The sequence below is a fragment of the Lactuca sativa genome, chromosome 5, assembly GCF_002870075.4.
Source record: "Lactuca sativa cultivar Salinas chromosome 5, Lsat_Salinas_v11, whole genome shotgun sequence".
Taxonomy (NCBI): domain Eukaryota; kingdom Viridiplantae; phylum Streptophyta; class Magnoliopsida; order Asterales; family Asteraceae; genus Lactuca; species Lactuca sativa.
In genome coordinates, this window is record NC_056627.2 from 195,892,845 (window position 1) to 195,908,694 (window position 15,850).

Consider the following 15,850-nt stretch of genomic DNA (forward strand, 5'->3'; position numbering starts at 1 on the left):
TGCACAATCGGGTCAAATACTTGCCCAATATAGTTGCAGCCTTAGACACTATTCCAACATACCATTCATAGATCTGGGTTCCTAGGGTTGATTTTACATGTAAAGTCTCCAACTTTACGTGCATGCATGCTCATTCAAGCGATTCAAGGACTTTAATGGGGTTAGAAGTGTAGATCTAGGCTTGCTCATGACAATGGCCCATAAAGGTTGTAGATCTGAGCCTCTAGAGCTCAGATGTGGTCAGATCTGAAGGCTAAACGAACCAAGGAGTCCTCTAAACCACAACCAAGCCAATATATGGTTCCAAAAAGTCTTAAAGATGCTCTAATGGGGGTTCAACCATGGAAACAGAAGAAGAGGTCGAGTTTTACCTTACTAATCTCTGAAATGGGCTCACAACTTCTGTTCTCCTCCTTTTCCTTGATCTTTCCTCCTTCTCTTCTTCAAAAATTCAAAGAAATACACACCAACACTCAAATCACAAAGGGGAAGGTTAGGGTTTGGCTAAGGTTGCTCTGAGGGTGAAGGGGGCGAGCGTGGGGGCGCATAAGGTGGTTTAAATAGGGTGCAAACCCTTGAAATTAGGGTTTCATTAGACAGCGGGGACTCGCCGAGTCTAGAATATGGACTCGCTGAGTCGCCAACTTAAACGTGCTCAATATCCCGGCTCTACTCAGCGAGTCGGGCCTACAACTCGCCAAGTCCAAGGCTAAAAATGAAAAATACTTAGATAAATTTTACATACCAGGAAACAGGTGCTATAAAGTTCTATTGTGTCAGAGAGGCAGCCGAGTCCCCACACTGTTGTAACCCCTGTTGCTACGTCTCGTCCCCCTGTTGAGCCGAGAACTGATAATGCGGTGGACAACAAGATCAGGATTACTGCCAGCGTGCGTCGGGTTGCAGAAAAAAGGAAAGTTGTGCAAGAGATGAGTGGGTCGGCGCCTGAGTGTAGTTCAGGACCTATTGGGCGGCGTGTGATGCAGCGTCGCGGCCTTATGCGCATGTTGTCTTCTACACCGTCTCATTCAGGGGATGTGTTAGTGATATCTGATGATGACGTTCAACAAACTGAGGGTATCGGAGGGGTGTCTCATTAGCCCATTGTTCCTGTGCCAATCTCTTTGAGTCCTGGTTTTAGCCCTCCGTCTTCGAAGGGTAGTCCTGAGCGGTTGTTTCAGGAGTTTGCTGTTGTATGGGTACTTCACAGTGCACCTTCGTTTGTTCTGGCATGGAGTTTGCGATCCGAATCCCATTTGTCTGTGCGTTTTGTTGCATTGGACTTTACTCGCCATGATCTTCCTCCTGCTACCGTCGATGATATGGATTCGATGAGTAACACTGTCTTGGCTCACAACCTTGCTTATGTCGTTACACAGGCCATGACATACTTGGCTGCTGGGTCTCATCGTGTGCAGCGGTTCAACGAGCTAGAGCACGCACATTCTGTTCTTTCGGCGAGTGAGGTTGGTTTGTAGGGCGAGGTGGCGGGCCTTGGTGCCACTGTTCAACGATTGGAAGGTGAGAATAGATCTTTGGTGTCGTAGAAGTCGGTTTTAGAAGATGTTCGTAGTGCTTTGGAAGGCCAGGTGGAATCTCTAACCCAGGCGAATGAAGGCCTGATGATACAAAATGAAATTCTGGAGCGGGATCTTGTTGACCGCGAGCAAGAGTTTGAGGTATTAAGGGTTGACCGTAATTGGCTGCTTCATGTTGGCCTTGTGTGTATGATGGATAAAATTCTTGAACATCCCAAATTTACAGGTGGTATTAGCCGTATTCGTCATGCTGCTTTTGTTGCTGGCAAAGAATCTGGTTGGGCTAACTTGAAAGCACAGGTTGACGCTGGGACTTTTCACCCTTCTGCCAGCGACTAGCAGTCGAGTCATTCTTCAGCTTTGGATGATGCTCTCTTGGCTTTCGCAACCATGGACTTTTTTGGCTTGCTTGGGTTAGGCCACCTGGACGTGGATGGGGTGTGGGCACTATGTGCTTTTGATGAAGGTGAAGACGTTGTGGGAGATTTGGGTGTTGGGGTTAGTGGGGAGATTGGTGATGTAACACTTCGTGTTAAGAAATCTTGGGTTGGGGTTCGCTGATTGAAGTGATACCCTAGTTGTTTCATTGCCAAGAAGGGTTGTACTAACATGTTGTTATAGGCTGTAAGGTCCGACGTTACCGAGTCGTAGTAGTTTGACGGTTGAAATGGAGTAGGTAAGGTGTGAGACATGGGTATTTATTGTTGGGCCATGGGTGTTTGTTGTTGGGTCATGGGTGTTTGCTATTGGGTCATGGGTATTTGATGTTGGGTCATGGGTATGTGTTGTTGGGTCATGGGTATGTGTTTTTGGGTCATGTGTATTTACTGGTAAAGTGCGAGTGGTGATGTTGACACGGTGCCATCCATCAATGACGGGTGGCTCTGCGGTTGTGGTGTAACGTTTGGGCCGGTTATAGCGTTGCTCGCATGCGAGCTTTTCACGAAAGGCGTCATGGGTGTTGTTTGAAAGTTTTTAGGATTGATGGTGTTGGGGAAGAATGGCGGCGAAGTGGGTACTATGTATTGGTTAGACACACCACTGTATGGGAATGTGGGGATGGTGTGTGAGCCGGAGTGGATGGCGATGTTTGACTCTGGGTTAAAACCGATTGCATGATTGCTGCAACGGAGGGTGATGAGCCATCTGGTGGCAGTGCCATCATGGGATATGGTGGCAGACCACAGGATGTCGGTGCTGTCACAAGAGATGGTGGTAGGCCACTGGTTCAAGAGACGGTGGCGGGCCGCCGGATAATGGTACTGCCTCAAGGGATGGTGGCAGGCCGCCGGAGAGTGGTGCTACTTCAAGAGATGGTGGTGTGCCACCGAAAGATGGCTTATGGGGTGTTAACTGCGTCCAACAACGCCATCGGGTGTATCGGGCTATACGGTGGTTCCGATGACTCACCCGTCGTCTTCTTCGTCATGCGTGGTTAAGTTGGAAGACAAAAGAAAAAGGGTTTGCGTATCTATTGTCACACAAATGGTTGGCGCCAAATGATATGACCTGGCTCTGAACCACCTAAGCTACAGGGAGATGGTCGTCGGAATGGAACCTGAAAGGCCACAAAGAAAGAAGAGGCATTATCCGCTCTCCGGGAGGAGGTCCCGGAAAGACGCTCCGACGGTCAAGTTAGTGAGATGCATCTGGAGTATGGAGGTAGATGGTCGGGGCAGAATAGCTTACCTCTCAAGGCAGAGTAATCGGCATTTTATACTGGAGATCTTCCTCAGTCCGCACGAGGGACAAGGACTGCGGTTTCGACAGGATCCGCCATTCTTATTGGAGGGCCATGCTCCACGTTTGTGTCCGGTCCAACGATTAGCCCAGGCGATAATGCTCTGAGTGCGCCCTTTGTCGCCTGGAGCCATTATCCTTAGACTGCAGCTGAAGGACAATAGTTGGCAAGGGCGGACTTCCTACGCGATCGCCTCGCGAGAATCCTGGGCCACTGAGGCGGCCGAGTCGCTGGTCCGACTTCTCGCTGTGAGCGCCTCGTCAGGCGTTCGCTTTCTTCTCTGCCTGCTCTGAGGGGCGCGTCATCAGTTCATAACAAAACCAAACCATCATGGATCCATTTATAGATGTTAGAATGAAATAAAAAAACAACCATAGGATATTTTACAGATAACCTTTGAAGCCTTTGAACCCACTTGGTTTTGGGGTGTTGATGAAGATAGCAAAAATCAAAGAATATGATTTCTCTTCAAGTATCCACCATCAAGAGTAAGGCACTTGGAATGCTAGTTCCTTCTTGTATTCTTGAGCGTCTTAACCCTTTTAGCGCTTAACTAAAATAAGCACTATAGGAGACAACTCAAGAAGGCTTCTAAACCAGCAAAGTAAAGCACCAAACTTCATAAGAAGGGAGCTCTTCATGCTTACAATTTTTAGAGATAAAGAAGGGAAGAATAGAGTGATTCTCTTGGAAAAAATGCAAGCCTCATGCCTCTCTTATATAGTCCATGAAAGGTAAGGCCTAACCATTAAAATACTCTAAAGTAATAGCTTGCCTTTAGAAGCATGGGAGACAAAGCATGGAGGTTGAAAAGCAACCCCCCATTTTTTAATATTTTAGGCCATATCTCTTGAAAAGAGGAGGATTCTTTATTTTTTATAAACTCCAAGTTTATAAAATATAAACTTTGTCTTTAGGTAAAAGACAAAAGAATCCAACTAGTCCAAAATATTGTGCATGACTTATTAATTCATACCATATGAAATAATAACTAGTTATATTCTCTTATAATTATTATTTTCATAAAACAATAATTATTCCCTAATTAAAATACAAGAATCGATATTATTTATTAAGAATCACATTAATAATAAATATACAAAATGTTCCAACTTGATAAAGGCGTGACCCTATAGGATTATATATTATTAGCAATATCACTCCATAATGATTTTTGGGCATATAGATCCAACAATCTCCCACTTGCACAAGATTCATTATAGACTAACATAGACAATAGCTAACGTCTAGCAACGGGCTACTGCCCCTAACAACATATGAAGGGTGTCATCTTATCAACATTACACTTCTTCACATTAAGCTCATAAGAAGAGGTTTAAGGGTTTTGTCTTCAACCAAACCCATTAAGCAGTTAATGAATTAGAAACAAGTTGAAAATTGAGGTTCTCATCATCCTCCATGGATTGGTGGTAATAAGGTGGATCTTATCTCTCCATACATGATCAAAAAATAATTCCAAGCCACGATTCACATTATTTGCACCGATAACATAAGGGAATACTTCAAAACCACCTTAGGCACTTATCTCTCCAAACATGGTATTATTCACCAAATTTCATGTCCCTACACCCCACAAAAGAATCACCACCACCTATTAGAGGTAGTCCCCGTCCTAACTTTTACCATACATGTCTCTAAATAACAATGAGGTGAAGCTATTCTTACTGCATGTTACCTCATAAATAGGTTGCCATCAAAAGTCCTTCAGTTCCGATCTCCGATTTTCTGTCCTAAAAAAGGCATTCCTATTATTCCGAGTCTCATCACTTCCACCAAGAATCTTTGGGTGTAAGACATTTGTCCATTCTTATCGCCCGGGCCAATCCAAACTTGATCCTCATGCACACAAATGTGTATTTGTTGGCTACTTCTCAACACAAAAAGGATATAATTGTTTCTCACCAACCATGCATCAAGTATTTGTCTCTAAAGATTTTACTTTTTTCAAATCTGAACTCTACTTCAACAAGTCTCATCTTTAAGGGGGAGAACCTAAATGAAGATGAGAACATGGATAGTTTTCTCAACCTCGATACTCTCCTGACAAATCCACTAGATTCTATACCACCAATTTTGCCACCAATTCAACCCTTGTATGCAAGTTTAGAACCACTTCAAATCAATGATACTGCTTCTAACAAGTTGGTACATGTCCCAAACTTACTTGTTTATTCAAGGAGGCATCACCCTCACAGAGTAAAGACATAAAAGACCCAAGATTGTCATGAATATGCTCTAGAAAACTTTCCGACACAAGTCATGCATTCTAATAATGAAGATCTTTCATCGCTCTTAGGAAAGGTAATGCAGAAAACATTTGATTTTCGGTTTCATGGCCTATGAAAACTTACCCCCCCCCCCCCCCCCACACACACACACACACTAAGCATTTGTTACTAATATTGATCAAGTTAAGATTCCAAGCAATGTAGAAGAAGCACTTATGTCTCCCAATTGGAAGACTGTAGTGCTAGAAGAAATAACAGCCCTCGAAGGAAATAAAACATAGGAGGCCATTAATCTTCTGATTGGGAAGAAAACAGTTGGGTGTAAATGGTTGTTCACCACCAAATACAACAGTAACAGGAGTGTGAATAGATAGCACAACCTGTAGATAAAGGCTACACATAAACATATGGCATTGACTATCAAGAGACGTTTGCTCCGGTTGCAAAGCTCATTACTGTTTGACTTTTACTCTCTCTAACACCTAATCTTGATTGGCCTCTAATGCAACTGAATGTTAAAAATGCATTTCTGAATGGGGAACTTGGTGAAGAAGTTTATATGGAATTTTCCCTAGGAAATGACAACCTGGAAAGAAAGGTGTACATGTTGAAAAATCAGTTTACAGGCTAAAACAATCACCACACGCATGGTTTAGCCAATTCACTCAAGTTGTAACCAAGAAAGGATAAGACCAAGGACAAGCAGATCACAATGTTTTCTTTAAACATTCAAATGACGGAAAACTTGCAATCCATTGTGTATGTCGATGTTATTATTATAACAAGTAATGATCCGGATGAAATTAACAAACTAAAGGCCTATCTTAGTTTGGAGTTTGAGATGAAAGACCTCAAACTACTTAAATATTGTCTAGGAATGGAAGTTGCAAAAGGTCAAAAAGGAAATATCCACATCACAAAGAAAATATGTCCTAGATTTACTAGCTGAGACAAGAATGTTAGGATGCAAACCTACTGACACCCCAATGGAAACCAACAAAAAGCTATGAACTACAAAAGATGGTTATGAGGTCAACAAAAAAGACATCAATAGTTAGTGGGAAAGCTCATCTATCTATCACATACTAGACCGGATATCAAATTTGTGGTGAGTGTTATCAGCCAATTTATGCACTCTCCTAAAGAGACACATGGGAGCTGCTTATAAGGTCTTGAGATACCTAAAAGGAACCCCATGAAAAGGATTACTCTTCAAAAAGGGAGAGAATTGTTTCCTTGAAGTGTTCACTGATGTTGATAAGGCAGGTGTTGTCAATGATAGGTGATCAACCAGTGGGTATTGTAGTTATGTATGGGGAAACCTCGTAACATGGAGAAGCAAAAAGCAGCTAGTTGTATCACAAAGCATTTATTATGAAGCAGTGTTGAATCTTGTATCTGAGTTCCAAGTTGTTGCTCATGGCATATGTGAAGGAATGGCATATGTAAAGGAATATGGATAAAACGGCTAATGGAAGAGTAACGGTTACCTTTTGAAGCACCAATTAAACTTTGTTGCAATAAGGCAACGCTGAACATAGCTCATAACCCAGTTCACCACGATAGAACCAAGCATGTGGAAGTTGATCGTTATAAGAGATTACGGAAGTGTTTATATGGTCTACTTACCCTCAAAACAACATATTGCCAATTTGTTGACTAAAAGTTTCCCACGGAAGCTGTTCGAAGAACTTACTGGCAAGCTTGGCATGATAATTATATACCTGCCCAGCTTGAGGGGGGAGTGTTGTAGAATACAATATGTTATAGTTGGAATGCACATAATTAGGATTTGATATAGTTGTGATTAGAGAGCTGATTTTAATTGATTTGCATTGATTATCTTGCCTTCTTTAGTGTTTATATTGTATATAAGTATGGTTGTTTATTAATAAACTAGGTGTAAAACTCATGTATTACATGAGTTCATTTAAAAGAAAATTTAAATATAAAATTCTAAACATTTAAATGTTTGAATTTATTAAAAAAATTAGAAAAATATTGAATTATTAAAAATAATGTGTTTTTTTTATTTTAATTTATACAAATAATTTAGATAAATAAACAAAGGAAACTAATAAAGTTTTAATTTAGAAATCTTAAAATTAAAAAAAAAAAAAAAAATTAAAAAAAAAAAAAAACGTTAATTAATAAAATTGATATGCATTTATTATTACATTTATTATAGTTATTATATTTAAATATTATGTGGAATTTGATAAAATGAAAAAAAAAAAAAAAAAAAAAAAAAAAAAAAAAAAAAACCCACAAAATGCCATGTGGAAATTCTTTTTATTGAAAATAACCACAAAATGACATGTGTCCGAATCAATGAGAATGTGTCACTTGGCAAAAAGATTTTCATTTATTAGAGTAGACGAGATAACAATATTTTCTCATTATAATGTAATACACACACACACACACACACACATATATATATATATATATATATATATATATATATATATATATATATATATATATATATATATATATATATATATATATATATATATCCCTCCTGCACACAAAAACTGTCTTTTACAAGGCTTTGACCATTTTATGTCTCTTTTCGAAGCAAAGGCTCAACAAGAGCTCTTTGCAACTTTAATGAATTTGAATCACCCTCACCCGGCTTCTTTGGAGTTTGCCCTTGCTTATTTTGGGCTCCCTAATGTATTTAACAAGAACAATATTAGCAAATTCGGGTTTAACCAAAAGCAAGAAGATATATATATATATATTATTGACAATCTATTATTTTATATTATAAAAAAAAGAAGATGATTTCTTACAGTATTAGAAGATAATCTCCGAAATGAGGGAGCACGGGCTACATATGTAGCAGCTGCAACTGCTGCTACACGTATCCTGTTGAAAGCAAATATTAGTTGGTTTTCTTATTTTCATAAAAAACAGAATAACATATTATAATTCTATAAATTTAATGTACCTTTTATGCACATCAATATATTCATCGGTCTCATCTACAATCTCCTCCTGCATTCATAGAAAAATTTTATTTACCATATGTTTAGAATCTAAAACGCAGGTAGATACTTTAAACTACACATGGGATTTAAACATGCAAATTATGTGTAAAGGAAGCAACAAAAGAACCTGAAGAAGTTCCTCAAATACATCTTCTAAAGTGATTATACCAATGACTTCACCTTCTTCAATGTCCTCAGTTAAATAAGACAGTCCATTTGTTCCAACATCCCCTAGCTTAGCAAAAATTCGTGGTTCCACATCAATTGCTACATTCTCACTATTTTTTGGTTCTTCTTCAAGTGTAGGAGGTCTTTGACTTTTTCCTTTTGTTTTGACTACAGCTGCCATATGACTACTTCCCTTTTGGAACTCATTTAGTATGTCATACAGTGGCATGTCAGCTGGAACCCTATTTTAAAAAAATAGAATATAGTGATTGATTGATTGAGGATGAGGATGAGGAGGGCATTTATGTCTTTTTGAGTTTAAGAAGATGCAAACCTTGGAATTCTTCTAATGGAAACTGCACTTACTGGAGTCTCGGTTTCTGCTCTTACAGTAAGAAGACTTTTCACCTACACCTCAAACAATGATAAAATCAGGAGATGCTGTGTGTATTATAGCAAGAAATAGCAATGTACACATATGACATTTCTATAGTTTGATTGAATTTTGTAAGTATAATGAAAGTAGGATGCTGTATTAAATAAATCAATGGAAGTTTGTTGCTATTTTTGTTGCATTTAAATGATAATAATTATTAAAAGAGAGTGAGAAGTTACCAATAGAAGTCCAATAACATTTCTTGGATTTCCAGAGTAAACAGGAACTCTGCTATGACCTCTTGCAAGAATCTTTCCCATTGCTTCCCTAACATATTCCAAAAAAAGGTGATATATATATATATATATATATATATATATATATATATATATATATATATATATATTGGCATTCTATGTTATTGAATTTAGTTCACAAGGCGTACAAGGGTAATTTAGTTATTCACTTTATCTTAAGTAGAACTCTAGCAAACATTTGGAAAGGTAATGAAAAAAAATCTGCTGCCTTTTTAATCATGCAAGCTTAATAATTGTCAAAAGAAGACAAAATGATAAGAAACAAATATAATAATGTACATGAACAAAAGTACAAAACTCACCAATCTAACTTTGAATTAACGTCCAATGAAAAAGTTGACTCGATTGGTGTCATTGCCTCCTCTGCAGTCTGATCAGACAAATCAATGATTACTTTAAGAAAGTAATTATTTACACCATAAATATACAAAAAAGAAAAAAGAAAAACCAATGTTATAAACTGAAGGTTTATTTCATTTGATACCTTTTCAGTTAAATCAAGTGCTCCACTGATAATTGTGGTCTCATCATGAGTCAGTTCACCTCCTTTACCTGCCTACAATAGAATCAGGATGTTATTCATTGCATAAAAAGTACACACATAAGGATTTATTTCATCAAAAAAAGAAAATTTTATATGCTACATGCTTAAAAGATTAGAATTAACCTCTAGGCCATGGATGGAAACAAGAGCTTTCAACTGAGCTCTTCTAAATAAAGCATCATTATGTCCCAATACCAAATCAAGAATCTGGAATCACAAAATTCTTTTAAACATAAGCTGCAATGTTCTAATAAAACTAGAATGTATATATATTTAAATTTCATTATTATTAAGGCATTGGATTTCTCAAAGTATAATGATTTAAGAAGAAGAAATGAAAGTAGAAGCTATAATGAACATATAAATGAAAGTACATTGCTATTTCTTGCCTTTAATCCTAAAATTTACCTTGCTTATAGGGTAAGCAATTGGATAGCAAATTATCATCAAAATACGTACAAGCCAGATAAAGCTAGAACCTATAGCAAGTCCATATCTGGTACATAATGCTTGTGGAATCACCTGTCAATGAAAAATAAACTGTAAAAAAAGTTATACATATACATGATTCATGAAGAAGAAGAAGAAGAAGAAGAAGAAGAAGAAAGAAGCTAAATTCTGAATTTTCTAAGTTACCTCTCCAAAAAGTAGGACAAAAGTTACAGAAAGCACGATTGCAACAACTTGATGGAAAATCTTGTCCAAGTATATTGGTAGGGCCTGAAGATTTGCAACAGAATAATAAACCATGTACATCAAAAAGGATCTTGTGAAAAATATAATAATAGTTAATAACAAACTTTACAAGGATTTGTTTGTTTAAAAACTTTGATGTGTGTACTTTTGTCAAATGGTTATTAAATGTTAAAGTAACTAACCACATCTTTTGGGAAAAAAGGATTGATCTGATTCAACAAAAAAACATTTAAAATCTTAATATATTACCTCCATGGAAGCTGCATTGCATAAAAGCAATGTTACAAGTAGTTGGTGTTGTTTCTGAACCACTGGAAATATGACAGCTGGAGAAGATAATGTTGCATAAAACCAATATGAGAGGTCAATGGATGCCATTGTCATGCATAGAGACAGGTTTTACATTTTTTGGCACTCTAAAAAACAGATCATAAATGCTTTTATAAAAAAAACAAAAAGCATATTTAAAAAAAAAAAAACTGTCGATGCTTCTCTGCTCGACTAGAAAATAGAAATCATTGATTGACTTGAAATTGAAAATGGTCAGATAAATCAAATCATATTTGAATAGAAGCATAGTTGATGTGATTCATGTAGAGATTAATCCTAGTCAAAACCTTCGTTTACAAGTTAAATTGAATCCGTATACAAATTGGGACCCTAAATAGATATGTAAGGTTCAAAAAGCATAAAGAAATTGGAAGAAGGAAACCATACATTCAAAATAGGCATCAATCACGTTAACTAGATAAAGAAGTTGAAGAATTAAGTGCGAATTAATAAATCAAAAACCTGCTTGTTTTTTCTCGACCGGAGTACCGCTGCGCTGGAGGATTTCGAGCTCGACGAGACCAAGAGACATCAATCCTAAGGTAAGGCCGGACATGATGCCGGCAAAGATGACTAGCAAACACGAGATGCCAACGTAAACGTAAAACATCGCCGATCCGAATTCAATTTCTGCTCCTAACATCGAATTGCTACTGGGACTCGTCACCATTCGTATCAACTGTACTGCGTTTATAAAATGCATCCTGTACAAGAAACAATGGCGACTTGCTGATTCTCTGGCAACTCTTTTTATATTCAACAACTCTTTCGAGAGAAGTATTCAACGCAAGTGATATCAAAATATCTCTCGCTCTCTCTGTTCAATAAACAACTCTTGATATTTAAATAAGTAACTAACAGAACTGAGGTAGCTGATTGATCTTTTTAAAATATACCTTGTAACAGGTCAATGTAAAATATATGTTTTTTTTTGGAAAATGCATCTCTTTTATATATTACAACACCTATATTTTATATTTTAATAACACTTGTATTTTATTTATTAATATTATGTTGAGACCCTACAAACTTATATTTTTGTTTTAAAAAATTCTTAATATTGTTTTTGGTAGATTATAAGTTCATTTTCTCATGTTAAAAATATTATTTTAAGAAAAACTAAGGGTAATTCGTTTACCCTTGCATTGTCGTCAATCAAATAGTCACATTAACAGTTTCATTTCTCCTTCAATCGACTACGGCCTTCTCCTTAAGGATGAACGTAGGCGGGTACTGCCCTAATTGTTTGGAACGAGAACCAACGGTTACTATATGTGGAAGGAATCTAACTAAGATTTGGAATTTTAACTTGTTTCATAAATCGTGAAACTAGCTACCTCCAATAGGTAGTGGTTTTTACTTTCCTTATGATGATTTCTTGGAATCTTCAATTGTAGAAATTGTGAACATATTGACAATTTGACTAGGTGTGCATGTCACATCCCGAATCCCGAAGTACCAATCTATTTATTTATTAATTTTATCATTGAGGATTTCCGACTTATGCGGGGCATACTAACCATGTATGTCGGGCTTAAGTCTTTAAATGAGTCGGGACGATGCATCGTATGTTGGGCGTACAAGGGAGTACATTGAGACGAGGTCGGCCAGAGAGTCATGAGGAGCATTGAGATAGTGCTTAAGACGATCGAGCTTATCCAGCAAGTTAGACAGAGATTGCTGACAGCCCAGAGCCGCCAGAAGAGTTATGTGGATCTGCAACACTCTAAGCTAGAGTTTCAGGTTGGAGATGTGGTGCTTCTAAAGGTATCACCCTGGAAGGGTGTTATCCGCTTCAGGAAGCGGGGCAAGTTGGGTTACAGGTTTATTGGCCCTTTCAGAGTGTTGGCTCGTGTGGGCAAGGTAGCTTACTAGCTGGTGCTACCTGAGGAGTTAAGTCAGATTCATGATACCTTCCATGTCTCCCAGTTGAGGAAGTATATAGCTGATGAGACAGCTATGGTTCCTTTGGAGGACATTCAGGTCGATGATCACCTGAATTACATCGAGAGGCCGGTGGCGATTCTAGATAGGAGAGTGAAGACCTTGAGGAACAAGGTAGTGAAGTTGGTTAAAGTCCAGTGGCAACACTGGAAAGGCTTGGAGTGGACTTGGGAGCCCGAGACTGAGATGCGTGAGCACTACCCTAATATATTTTCTGAGGCTGACTTCGAAGGCGAACTCTGATTCTAGTAGGGGAGAATTGTCAAATCCCGAATCCCAAGGTACCATTCTATTTATTTATTAATTCAAGCATTGAGGACTTCCAACTTACACATGGTGTACTAGCCATGTACACCGGGTGTACTAGCCATGTACACCGGGTGTAAGTCTTTAAATGAGTCGAGACGGAGGCAGTGTATGTTGGGTGTATGAAGGAGTACGATGGGCGTACGCGAGCTGATGTCAAACCCTAAATTTTAGGGTTTCACCCATATTTAAACATATTATCTCACCCTTGAACCTCCCATGATCAGCCTCCATTCCCTTTAAACCCTAATATCGAACCCTAAGATTGAGACTGAAGATCTTGGAGCCTTTTTGGTAATTTTGTGCATTCTTGTTAAGGAAGAAGATCATTGAAGAAGGTGGTGTTGCACAATCTTGTGGATCCAGAAACTACCTCACTTTGTGAATCTTTTGAAGGTATAAAATCCATACCTTGCTGACGTTCTTTGTAGTTCTCTTTAGATGGGTTTTATGAGCTTTTTGTCCCAAAGCTTGGACCTTTGTGAGTATGGGGTACTCCAGAGCATATTAGTTGTCCTTTTAGATGTATTAGGTGCTTAGATTTATAAAAATGGTTGCTTAATCGTTTTCCCTTGGCCCATGCATGAGTTAAGTGACTTAGAGTGTTGTAGAAGTTAAGGTTTTGTGTATTGTACCCTATCTATCCATGCAAAGGCTTAAAGTCAGTAACTTTATGGGTTAAGGCATTCTATATTAGTTAGATCTGAAGTTGGGATAAGTGTCTTAAAGGATTAAGAGATAAAAGTTGGGACTTGGGACCAGGCAGAGTACGTTGGGCGTACTCCTGGCTACGCCTATGTAGCCAAGCCCATCGCCAAAGATTGCTGAGTCGAGTTGTACACCTCGCATAGGAAGTATACACCCCATATACGGACGAGAAGGTGGACTTGTTGACTTTTTCTAACTTTTGACTTTTGGTCAAAAGATTTAGGGTTTTAGACCATGGAAGGGAAAAATGATCTTTTGCCTTTCAAGCGCGTAGTTATGGGATTGGACCTATGAGTCAGGTTATAATCTTAATTGACTAGGGTTACTTGTTGTGTTTATTAGGTGGAGTCTAGTTTCGGTAGTTTGGGAGTGAGATTTACCAGTCATTAGTATCAGGTGAGTCTCCTCACTTATTCTTACATGTGTGGTAGAATAGTTGTATATATTTACATGTGATGACCAGCTGGGTCTGAGTGCTATTACCATGTATGTGCTTATTATAAGTGTTAAGACTGACCAGCTGGGTCTATGTGTTGTTACTATGTATGTGCTAATTATACGTGTTATGACTTCAGGTATTCTCCAAGGTTGTTGATAACCTATAGGGCGTGCTATTTGCCCATTGATACTTCAGGTGGTCTTTAGGGTTGCCGATAACCCATAGTTATTTATTTTTGTTGTGTTGTGTGTGGTATTTGTAACGCCCCGATTCTCAGGTATTGTTTTAAATAAGATTTTTTGGGTTAAGCCCTACTCGACGAGTTGGTTGCCCTACTCGTCGAGTAGCAGCGGGATGGGATCACGTGTTAAGTGACCTACTCGACGAGTCCATATTGGGACTCGGCGAGTAGGAGCTGGCAGATGAAACCCTAAATCCCGGGGTTTTGCACCTTATTTAAAGGAGCCTTAGCCTCCCTTGGGCCTCTTTACAGTTCTAGAGAGTCCTTGAGAACCCTAATACGTGTGTGTGTGTGTCTGCCCATTGTGTGTTTGAAGCTTGAAAAGAGGATCCTTGGAGGGAGAAGGCTTGGAGGAGAAGGAGATTGGAGCAAGTAGAGTGTGGGAATCAACACTTATCGTAGTTATCATCTTCTAGAGGTACCTAAATCACCATTTTTCCTTGTAGATCTCTTCTATTGGTTGAGTTTAGGGTTTTTGTGGAATATTAAGTTTGTAAGATGAGCTATGGACTAGATCTGAGGTTGTAACTTCAGATCTGGACCCTCCTTGGACTCTACAAGCATAAAGTTATAGTTTTGGTCATGATTGAGGTTCCTCTTGAGCATGAAGCTCCATTAAGAACTTAAAATAGGAATTTAGAGCCTTTATAGCCATGCATGCACGTAAAGTTTGCAACTTTACGTGATAAGCATGCCCTAGAAGCTTGGATCTGTGATTTGGAGCCGCTGCAAGGCAAAAAACAAGTCTGTATGGAAAAAGGACTGAATAGACTCGATGAGTCGCAAGGTTGACTTGGCGAGTCACATGAAGATGGCCGTGAACTCGACGAGTTGGATGAACAACTCGGCGAGTCCGATGAAGATTGCCACAGACTCGACGAGTTGAAGAACAACTCGACGAGTCAGATGAGTTTTCTCCAGGATATGTATGCGTGTGTATTCGTCTAGTTGCAAGGAGGAAACTCGACGGGTGGCCTTAAAGTTTGATCGAGAATCGAAGGAACTCAATGAGTCACCCCGATGACTCGGCGAGTTGGAATGTGCTTCAAGGAACTCGGCGAGTAGCTGAGGGTACTCGGTGAGTTGAAGTCAACATGGACTGTTGACCTTGACTGAGGACTTTGACTTTGACCAGGGGTTGACTAATGGGTTATGAAGTACCTTATAAGGTTAATGACCTATGAGTATGTTGTACTATGATAATAGGTGGTGGAGCCTGTGTTAAGTGATCCGAGAGTTGTAGTTTACCTTCCGAGT

The 15,850-nt window shown here is 38.8% G+C and overlaps 1 protein-coding gene across 1 annotated transcript; it reads right to left on the reverse strand.

Moving 5' to 3' along the window:
* Positions 1–7,874: 7,874 nt before the first annotated feature.
* Positions 7,875–11,803, reverse strand: LOC111876585 (DUF21 domain-containing protein At4g14240). The gene is made up of 13 exons (XM_023873138.3): positions 11,418–11,803; positions 10,875–10,951; positions 10,566–10,649; positions 10,338–10,451; positions 10,053–10,136; positions 9,870–9,941; positions 9,688–9,755; positions 9,308–9,395; positions 9,027–9,100; positions 8,652–8,934; positions 8,485–8,531; positions 8,327–8,402; positions 7,875–8,202 (listed from the first exon to the last, which is right to left on the reverse strand). The coding sequence occupies exons 1-13, from the start codon at positions 11,656–11,658 to the stop codon at positions 8,092–8,094; spliced, it is 1,419 nt and encodes a 472-aa protein (XP_023728906.1). The 5' UTR covers positions 11,659–11,803; the 3' UTR covers positions 7,875–8,091.
* Positions 11,804–15,850: the final 4,047 nt, after the last annotated feature.